This window comes from Embiotoca jacksoni, unplaced genomic scaffold (assembly GCF_022577435.1).
Source record: "Embiotoca jacksoni isolate LCO1_2020_lvr unplaced genomic scaffold, fEmbJac1.0.p SCAF_37, whole genome shotgun sequence".
Taxonomy (NCBI): Eukaryota; Metazoa; Chordata; class Actinopteri; family Embiotocidae; genus Embiotoca; species Embiotoca jacksoni.
Window position 1 is genome coordinate 287,501 of NW_027185389.1, and position 11,059 is coordinate 298,559.

An 11,059-nucleotide genomic window follows, 5' to 3' on the forward strand; every position below is an offset into this window, starting at 1 on the left:
GGCCTCTGCGCCGTCCCGTCCCGCTGCGCCGTCCCGTCCTACTACGCCGTCCCGTCCCGCTGCGCCGCTCGGGCCCGCGAGGTTGGCATCGTTGGTGGTATCTGTGTTTGATGTCGGAGGGAGGTTGTCAGCCGCCTGGTGCCGCAGTTAATAAAAAATGAATGGAGAGGAGAAGGTGGTGGGGGGGGGGGGAGGAGGAGGAGGAGGAGGAGCCCTCAGCTGTTGCTCTCGAGCTGTTTAACTCTCACCTCTCTGCCGGGTCCGCTCCGCCGCTCCCACCGGACCGCTCGCTTTTTACACGGTCCTGAATCCCTCCGCCCGCCGGGACGCCACCGGGTTTTACGTAATGCAGCGCAACAGCTGGTGGAGTTTTTGGTCTCGTTGCCATTGAAACACCAAAATGTAAATCTCCGAAGTATTTTCATGTGAGTTTAGAGGAGGCTTCTTTTTGTGTGTGTGTGTGTGTGTGTGTGTGTGTGTGTGATCGTAACAGTGATAGCGGCTCAGAAATGCACCGCAGTCCTTAAAAAAAATTAAAAAAAAAAAATAACCTCAGACATCATCTGCTATAAACCTTTTAATTTGTCCTGAAAGGACATTTTAAGCTTATTTTTTTATTTTTATTTTTTTTTAACATGTTTATGTTTAATTCTATGAGCTGCACGGCTTCATAGTGCACACTGAAGTTTTTTTTTTTTTTATTATTTTGCCTCAGTCACGTACTGGCCCTTTAAGTCCGGCAACGCCTGACTTCAACATATGGGAAGCTAATCTTAGCCCGAGTCCCTGAGAGAGACAAGGCTGGCAGCCGGCCACCGTGCGAGGCCGAGGGAAGGTTTCCTCCTGCTTTCTCTCTCTCTGTTTCTCTTTCAATTGTGACATTTTTTTTGTGGTTTAACTACAAAATATTGTCCCGGGGGAAAAAAAAAAAAAAACCAAAAAAACTCCCACCGGCCAATCTCTCCTGCGGATGTTTCTTACCTGTCAAACATGTACTACAGTCTGTTAATGATTACATCATTGTCCAATCAGATTTGACTACTCAGCTCTTTTTTTTCATGACTTGGCACACATTGAGCCCCCGGCAGGTATAGCGGCACGTCCTTTTATTGTTTTTGAGGTCATGTTTAACTCGTCCACTCTCCCGTCGGCCTGTTTCGCTCTCTTTGTCTCAGATCCCCAATTTTTTTTTTTTTTTCCTTTTAATGATTAAATTCTGCTCTTTCTCTTCATGTCTCGAACCTCAAGCACAAAGAGCCTCTTTAAAAACAGCGCCCCCCCTCCTCTTCCTCCTCGTTATTTTTTTTAAAATAAATTTACGGCTCCACCCTGCCTAACACACCCCACCCCACCCCACACACACACACACACACACACCCATCACCACCTTTTCATTTGTACCCCCCTCTCCTCCTTTTTGAAACCACTCCTCCCTTTCTCTTTGTGAGGACCAGCGAGGGAGGGTGGAGGGGGGGGGGTAGGTTTCCTCCCCCAGCTGGGCGGTTCGTGCCGACTTGCACGTGCCGAATGTCAGGAGGTATGACTCAAGACTCGATACCCTACACTCATGGACTAAACACCTAAACACATCCTGAACCCAACACCTTCCTACCGAAGGAGAACGGGTCGGGGATGGAGGAGGGTGGGGGGGAGGTGGGGGGGTGCGGGAGGGGGGAGACAAAGAGAGACAAACAGCCAAACAGATAGATGAAACAACAAGGTGACGCCAGGAATATGAACAATATGTTAACAGCCTCATGGAAAATATACCACATATACATTCTGCACAGGATTTCTTTTTCCGGACCCTGTCAATCATGTTTTTGATCTTTTTCATAAAATGAGTAAACATCCAAACCAAAAATACGTTTTGTACTGAAAAGAAAATCACCAAACTAGCGGAAAAAAAAACCCAACAACAACCTTAAACTAATCATCATTATAGTGAGAGATTTTAATATTTGCATTTGTCTTGTTTGTTTAGTCAGGCTGAAACACTTTGTGTTGCCTCCGCTCTGTTAAATACTGCATAATGTGCCCGGCAGCCCTCGAAGCTCCGCCCCCCCCCCCCCCCCACCCTCCCCCCCCGTTAAACCCGGTGACCCTCGGTGAACTGTGCGCGCATTACCGCCGGTGTACTGTATGTGTGGTGAAAAAAAAAAAAAATCATTTAAGTGGTTGCTGCCTCGGCATTTGTTGACCATCGCGAGCGTGTGTGTGTGTGTGTGTGTGTGTGGCGGGAGTCTTTTATACCTCTGCATGCATGTGGGGAGAGAGGGAGGAGGGAGGAGGGAGGAGGGAATGATAAAGAGATGTGGAGCAAAAAAAAAAAAGAAAGGAGGAGGAGGTGGGGGTTGCGTAGAGTATGTCAGATCAGATGACCTTGATGCCATTAGACTGCAGGGCGATGTGGGGGGGGAGGAGAAGGGAGGGAGGGGGGGGTGGACAGAGGTGGAGTCAGCTGACAGGAAGAGACGGGAGGAGGGGAGAGGACCATCATGTCATGACCGTTACGCTCTTGAGTTGGTTAGCGGCTGTTAGAAACACCCCCCCCCCCCCCTCCACACACACACACACAAAATGGTGAATAATAAGTGAAAAATCACATAAAATTCACAAACACATTTCAGAAAAGAACTGAAACTAAAACTGAACAATTTGTTCTTTATTGATCTCTGCATGCTGCATACTCACACACACTCACACACACACACTCACACACACACTCACACACACACTCACACTCACACACACACTCACTCACACTCACACACACACACACCTCCCACCAATGATGTTCTGGTTTAAAAAAAAAAAAAACGCTTGTTGCTCGTGTGTCAGAGATTTTTTTGTGGTTTTTTTATGTCAGGACTTTGTCGAGAGGGAAAAGAGAAAGATGACTCAGGCTTAGTCATATGTGAGCGAAGCTGACACACACACACACACACACACACACACACACACACACACACACCCGCCTAGGACGGACTTTTTTTTTTTTTGGTTTGTTGTCAGTCATCTCCTCCTACAACCGAGACCTTTTCCTCCGTGCTGCTGAGAAGCGCATGAGAAAGTGAGAGATGGAGCGAGAAAACGAGAGGGAGTCGAGCGGCTCACGCGGTTCGACTGCTTTCGGCGAGTTGAAGTAATCGAGATGTGAGATCGGGAGCTTCTGGCGCAAATCTTCATCTCTCTCACTTTTTAAATTTTTTTATTTATTTATTTATTTATTTTTTAATATATCCCCCCGATGCCGGGTTACAGCAGATTTACCGTAAGTGGGATTCTCTCTTTAATTAAGATGCTTTTTTTGGGGTTTGTTTTTTATCGTCCTCGTCGGCGTGAGGTTGAAAACAGCTGATTCAGAAACACGCTGTAGTTGTGAAGTCGTGTGTTGCGTAACCCCGGCGTGCTCCGGAGGTGATTTGAGGACAAAAACCTGAACGGCAGCTTCGGGGTGGGGGGGGGGGAGGAGGAGGAGGGAGGAGGAGGAGGTTTGTCGCTTCTGTGTTTAACTCTTAAACGCACAGAAACAAACCTGAAGGCTCTTCTGTGATCGTCACGTCTCAAAACTGTCGAGTAAACGTGCGAATTTTCTCGTCGGAGATCGACCGAGTGTTTTCTGTGAAACGGCATGTTGAAGGTTATGAGTCATCAAAGAGCGCAAATCTTTGAACCGAGACTCCTTTTTTTTTTTGCTGTAAATCCCCCTCCCCAACGTCACGCTCATCGTCCCGCTGGGAACAGCTGAGTTCACTTCTTATGTTTTTTTTTGATAAGTTCTGTATCTCCAAAGGTCAACGTAGGTTTTTCCCGTTCTGGTTTGCTTGGACGTTCGTTCAAAAAGCCACGTGGAGGCCACGTGATGTCATCGCATTCACAGCTCTGTTTATATCGCATCTCGCCGACGGCCTCGAGGTTTCTCCTTCAGCCCCTACGACCTTCGTTTTTTTTTTTTTTTTTGTGGGGGGGGGGGGGGGTTGTTTTGTTTTGTCTAACGGTGCCGGGTTATCTCCGCTTTACGAGAGCTCTCGACTCCTCGGCGCCCTCTCTTTTTTTTTTTTTGTTGTTTCTTTTTTTTTTTTTTTTTAAAGTGCGCGCGGAGAACGTGCGATTCGGGGGTTAAAAGTCGAGGCGAGAGCTTGAAAAACGCTGTGTCACTCGCTGCCAGGGAGAGCGAGCGGAGCGAGCAAGCTGCGAGCCAGACGGGTGAATAAAAAGCAGCTCGTTCTCAAACAGCGTCCGTTTGGTGTGCGTGTGCGCTTGCGTGCGTGTGTGTGTGTGTGTGTGTGTGTGTGTGTGTGTGTGTGTGTGGTGGTGATAGCGTAGAGAGAGTGGGCAGACGATGATGCCCACCCCGGCGGGGTGGAGGTGAGCGTCCCGGGTGGGAGACACTCGACGATGACGACTGCCGCTACGTCACCGCCACATGTGTTTCCTGCCTCCTCTTCGCTCATTGGCGCCCCACACACCCCCCCCCCCCCCCCCCAAAACACACACACACACAACCCGCCCCCCCCCCCACCCCACCCCCCCCTGGTCATGTGACTTCTCCTCTCCTTCCCTTTCGACGGCTTTCGGCTGCGCTGTGTTTTCTCTTTTGGGATTCGACGCTCATCTCGTGTGTGTTGTGTGTGTCGTGTTGTGTGTGTGCATTACGAATATGCGAGACAGCACAGCGTGCAAATTTATGGTGCCGGAGAGCGAGAGAGCGTCAGGAAGTGTCGGAAACGGTAATGCAATAAGCTAGAAGAGAGGAAAAAAAAAAAAGGCTCAGGAAACAAAACCAGAGAGACAAATCGAGAGAGCGAGGCAGATCGAAAAAGCCGGAAAAAAAAATGAGAGATCAAGAGAAACGATGGGAAGGAAGTGAAGCAGGGAAACGGCTACTGAAGTTAATCCGGCCGCACGGCGCGGTCCCGCCGGCGCACGCTCGGCAATATCAGCGAAAAATACCACGCAGGAGCTGACAGCCGTCTACGACGCGCACACACACACACACACACACACACACACCTCCTCCTCCTCCTCCTGGTTGAATCTGCTCTCGAACTCCGGCAATGTCGGAGAGAAGAGAGGACCGCGAGGCCCGTCAGCCGGCAGGCGGTGCGAGAGGAAAACATCCAGCGACGGTGACGACGTTGAGATAACGATGACGGCGGAGACGCTGAGGAGAGAGATGCCGAGGAGGAGGACGAGGAGGAGGACGAGGAGGAGGACTCCCAAGTCTCCCGGCGAACCGTACCGGGATCGATGGCTCGCGGATGTTGCCCTTTTTCGTTCGGCAGCGACCCGCCGGAGCCTCCGTCTGTTTGTGCCGTCCTCTTCCTCCTCATCGTCTTCCCTCCCGTTTTGCAGAATCAGTCCATCGAAAAACCAGATTTCCTCCGCTCGGTTCCTCCGCTTCCCTTATCTTCGTCCCGTCCCGAGCGTCGTCCCCCCAAGAACGCGGCCGGCTTGCTCTTTTACCTCCGAGCGAGTCGTTCCCCGTCGCGTCCTCCGTCTTCCTCCCCGCGCGCAGGTGAGGCGAGCCGACATTCGGAGAGGTGCCGAGGAACGATTTCCACGCCGAGAGATCTTCTCCGGCTTCCGCTCCTCGGCAAAGACCAACCGGCGAGCTCCTCAACCGACCAGCCTTTTCTTTTCCGCTCTCCCTTAAAGCGCGCCGCCCTCGCTTGAAGGATCTATTATCAGCCACAGGTGTGAGACTGAACGAGGAACACCGACACACAAACCGCGGATGAGACGGAGAAAGGGGGGGAAAAAAAACAAAAAAAAACCACGGGGCGAATCGGAAGAACCGCCACCGGTGGCTTCTCCTTTCGGCCCGGGGGCTGAGCCGAGTCTAGACGCTCGAGGATGGAGCTGGGATCTCCGCGAGGAAAACCAGATGTCACTTCGCAGAAGGCGTAAACACGCGGCGTGATGTTGTCTCGCGCTCCTTCTCGTCTTTTTTTTTTTTTTTTGTCCCCCCCTCCCCACCCCCCTCAAACACCCACCCCCTCTCCTCCGTCGACGGCAATGCGAGCCGAGGTCGCCGTACCCGGCTCGGTAGTCGACCCACGGTCCTCGCTCGGAGAAAAAAAAAAAAAAAAAAAAGCCAAAGAGAAGCTCTACTGAGAATCGCCGATAACCGGGGCTCTTTTTTCTCTTTTTTTTTTTGTTCGAAAAACAAAGCCTTTATGTGCAGAAAACATGTAATGCAGCAGAACAAGTGAAGGGTGTGGGAGAGAGAGAGACAAGAGAGGTTGTTGTTTTAGTTTTTTTTTTCTCATTTGGTAAAGAAAGCTCTGCTGCAATGTGCCGTTTTTTCTCCCTCGCCCGCTGCTACCGGCGACTCTCCCCTACCGCTCGCTCTGTTCCTGCTCGCTCGCTGCACACTCCTCCATTCCATCGTACGTGCCCGCCGCGGCTCAGATAATGGCCTCTCGCTCTGCACACACTGAAGAGAGAGAGAGGGGGGGGGGGGAGAGGGGAGAGGGGAGGGAACGAGAGACAGAGAGAGAGAGAGAGAGAGAGAGAGAGAGGGGAAGGTGGGGGCCAGCGAGGAGAAGCCTACTGCATGTGCAGTCAAGAGAAAGAACGAGGATATTGAAAAAGGGGAAGGGAGGAGCAGACAGAGATAATGAGAAAGGGAAAAGGAGAGAACAGAGAGCGTTTGGCCATAAAGAAAGAGGCGAGAGAATGAGGAGCGTGTGTGCCGTGCTGGGGGGAGGTGTGCGGTGTGTGCGCGGCCGGTGTGTGAATGCATGCGTGCGTATTTTGCCGTTCGCTGTGTCCGTGCGCCGCACGGGCTGGAAGGAATAAAAGAGGGGGATACGAGTCCCGACCGAGGGCCGGACGCGCTCGTTTTCGGGCCGCCGCCGCCGCCGCTGCTGCTGCTGCTGCGACCGGCGAGCCGAGTCTCATGCACCTCCCCGTCTCCTCTTCTGCTCCCCGCTCTCCGACCGGCAGCTCCGCCTGGACGTCCGGGACCGCGTAAGTAGCGCGTCGCCGGGCCGGTGTCTCTCTCAGCCGGCTTCGTATTGTCAGGGTCTCTTGCTTCATGTTCCTGCTCGGCACGGCAGCAACGCGAGGGGTGGGTGGGGGGTGGAGGAGGAGGAGGAGGGGGAGAGGATGGGCCGGGTGGGGAGGGGGTTGAGGGTAGGAAGAAGAAGAAGAAGAGGGAGGAGGAGGGAGGATGGGGTGGTGTTGTGTATCTGGGATTTAGGTTCAGCTGTCTACTCACAAGCTGCACTTAACCCCTTCACCACCACCACCACCACCACCACTACGCTCCTCGCACGCTTTGTCTCCTCCCTCCAGCTTCTTTTTTTTTTTTTTTTTTTTTCTGCAGGGTCGGTGTTAAAGAGCACTTTAGGTTTGTTCTCTCACACACACCTGTAAAGGCCTCCTCCCGCCCCACCCTCTCCGGACTCCAGCGGTCTGGTCCACCCGGTTCTGCCAGATCTCGATCCGGTTAGGTGTGTTGATGTCTTGTGTGTCGAGCCTGTACAAATACGTGCGTGTGTTGTTTGCGTTTGTCGTTTGCGCGTGCAACGCAGCGACACGTTTAAAGAGACGAAAAAAAGATGAAGACGCTCGGCTCCGCCGCGGCGTAAATATTTGTCGAAGCACGTGGTCGGGGTACGGTCGGTCTGGAAAGCGCTGCAGGTGTCAAAGCATGTTTCACCAGGAGAAAAAAAAAAAAACAGAAAAAAAAAAAAACCCCAGAAGAAGTCCCATCGAGGTCGAGTTCATACCACAACTCAGAGGAGTGGTGTTTGTTTTGTGCGCTGACAAGTAAAAGCCAATTTGTTGTAAATGTTCAGATGCTTTAAAGCCACGTGATGTCTCTTTCTGTGTGTGTGTGTGTGTGAAAAAAGAGGAAAAGAGCGTCAGTTACGTGACTGATAGTGCGTGGTCGTGGGATGTTAGAGTTGTGCAGTGTTGCAGTCACTCTGTTTCAACACACTGCAGTTCTCATAACTGCCGCACACAACCCCTCCTCCCCCACCGCCACCCCCCAACACACACACACACACACACACACACACACACACACACACACACACACACACACACACACACACACACACACACACACACTCCCCCCGCCTTCCTCTTTCCCGTCTGATGCCACTGATAGTACAGACATGGGGCCTCTCACGTATTGCATGCCGGCTGTTCACCGCCACCCCACACACACACACACACACACACACACACACACACACACACACACACACACACACACACACACACAACCCCACCTCCTCCTGGGACCCCCAACCAGACACCCAAGCGCAGAAGGTGGATTCAAAAGACCCGAGCACACCGCCTGTCCAGTAATTAGCCACTTCAAAAGGCTCATTTCAATAATATTCAAATGATGGGGAAGCTGGACGTTGGGCTCGCTTCTACAGTCGCACACTGACGGATCTACAAACGGATCTTCTTTCTGTTTCTCTGTCTGGAGGTGGTACAGTACTGCGGGGGCTCGTGTGTCTAAATTAGGACTTACAGCTTTGTTGAGGTTAGTTTGTAAAAGAAGAAGTGTAAAAAAAAAAAAAGGACATATGTATGTCATGACATAACATTATCTTAGTTCAGGTTTTGTTGTGTCTTCTGACAGAGAAGTGCTATGTTGAAGCATACAGTAGCTGCTTGTTGGACTGTTTATAGTAAATACACAGAGCAGTTTGACATTTAGACATTGTGTGCAGGCTTCCTGCTATGGGGCTAACACAACCAATGTAGTTATGTAGTGACACTGCCCATTGTTTTCCTCTCCCAAGCGCCATTTAGCATGTTGGGATACACTGTGCAGCCACAACATGAACTCTGTCAATGATTTGTGAGCGTGCCCTTGGATTATCTTTGTTTGCTGTTCGTCTCCAGACTCATTTAATTATAATCTACGAGGAGCCAAACCTGCATGGGCTGAATAAATGTTTGGCAAGTTAACATCTGAAGGATTCATGTTAATTCAAGATTTTGAAGCCAGAGACAAATTTAGCAACATTGCTTTTTATTTGACCATTTTCACACTGCTGCGGTCCAACACACCCTCAGGCAGACTAGAATAAACAGCATACTTTGATAAAAGTAGTCATGTGGTGCTGTTTTTAGTGTAACCAGTAATGTGGTGACTGTCCCAATTCTGACTTCGACAGAAAGTGATATGTGTGGCTGCGCTGATCAAGTCCTGATGAGTGTGTCCTCTGAAAAAAAACATCTAAACCTGCTGAAATGCTGAAATAAAAATATTTCCTTAAAAGTTATTTTAGCTCAGAACACAAAGAAATGATTTGTCAAATCTGTAGTTCTTAAAATTACATGTTTTACTAATGTATACTAAGATAAAAAGGAGGATAAAAATTGAGTCCTGTGCTTATAACAGCAAAGCCGTGCAAAGAAAACGACACATAGCGACTACTGAGTGAGAGCTGAACGTTTTTGGGTGCTTTCACTCCTACCTTGTTTAATCCGGACTTTAGGACTTTTCAGTTTGGTCTGAACCAAAGCAGCAGGTGTGAAAGGTGCCTTGAACTAAAGTCCGGACCAGTTTGGTCCGATCAAAAGAGGTCAATTGAAGTGAACCATGGTTCGGTGCGTTTGCAGGTTTTGAATGTACCGGACTTTCAGGCCAGTTACATGAAGTTGAGCCCGGCTATCGTCACCCACTAAACAATAGAAGAAGAGACAGAAGCAGAAGACAAAGTAAATATCAACTGAGGTAGCACAGAAGAAGTATTTAACAAAAATACAGAACTTGCAACGTATTTTCTGAGAGCAACATATGTGCTGGTAGTAATGCCATAATAATAAAAGTATAATGACAACGTAGCAAATCTGCTCATTCATTTTTCTCCGTTCAAACGAAGAAGGCTACCAACCCGAATTGACAACGCGATGAAGCCGGACACGCGTCCGTCTACAAACCAATCAGTATCAAGTATAGGGAGATGCAGCCACGTAGGTAATGATGACACGAGGTAGTTATGTCATGCAAGGGTCTTTGAATTGCAGTGTGAAACCAAAACTACCCAGATCGAATGTATACGAAGTAACAAAAAACATGACACCATCGTTTCGGACCTCGGTCCCGACTTTCAGGTGTGAAAACACCGTCAGTGCTTTATGATAGTTTGCTGTATCTCTGTCCACTGCTTGACTTGCAGCTTTTTTTTGTTGTTTCCGCCATCAATTCTCTTTGACTTTGCCAAGCTTGAGAGTCTACATTATTGCCTTCAATCACTTGGAGCGTCCCTAAAGGGTGACTTGTGATGTTCTATGATGTTTCTCCTTCCTAAACATTTCTAAAGAAGTTCAGTCAGGTTGAGGTCTTTTCACTGCTGAGGAGAGGCCACGCGGGTCGAGTCACACCTGAATATTCCCGTCACTTTTCTCACTTCATCATCTTCTCATGACGATTGAACATCCGGGGGGGAGGGGGGGTTAAATGTTTCATTTATCCTCCAAAATTCCTCTTCTTTAGAGTGTTTCTCTGAATGTGACGTTCATCAAATGTTGTGTATCTCCTGGTTGCTTCACTCAGCAAAGTGAGAGAGTTATAGCCTCGTGAATAAAAGTTTGTCAGCGGCTTTCCCTCACTTCACTGTTTCACAAAGAATTCCAGTATTTTTAGCTCCATCCCTCATCGTTGGTTATCTCAGATAAATCTTATGACTGTACTTTTACCATCTGGGGTAGTACGGTATGATCAGTTGGCTTCATATCTGCTCTTTATCTGTTAGACAACAGATTATCTTAGCGTGACATACTGATCTTCAGATATTCAACGTTTTCCATTTAAGGTCTTATTTTGGGGGAGTTTTTTCGGGGGGTTGTGATAATAGGATTACAAATGAGTGAATGTAAATTTGTACTGCAAACATTTGGACGGTTTGTTTAGCCGTAGTGTGCTCTTAAAATCATTTTTCAGCAATGAAGGGAAGTCTTGGCTCAAAATGCAGTCAGTCAGAGTACTATGAGTAACTGAAACACGTGCTGTATTTCAATAGAAACAGGCGCAATTGCAGCAATAAAAAAAAAAAAAAAAAGCAGTTGACACCAT

General features: G+C 49.2%; 1 protein-coding gene across 2 annotated transcripts in view; it reads left to right on the forward strand.

The window, feature by feature from the left end:
* Window positions 1-11,059, forward strand: part of tet3 (tet methylcytosine dioxygenase 3) — a 35,648-nt gene that overhangs the window by 3,696 nt on the left and 20,893 nt on the right. The window contains exon 1 of one of the 2 annotated variants that reach the window (XM_069166229.1): window positions 3,059-3,274. The exons of the other annotated variant lie outside the window; for it this stretch is intronic. Coding sequence (XP_069022330.1) covers window positions 3,251-3,274 — 24 coding nt within the window. The 5' untranslated portion in view covers window positions 3,059-3,250. Of the gene's footprint in view, window positions 1-3,058; window positions 3,275-11,059 lie in introns of those variants that run through there. 2 annotated transcript variants of the gene reach the window in all.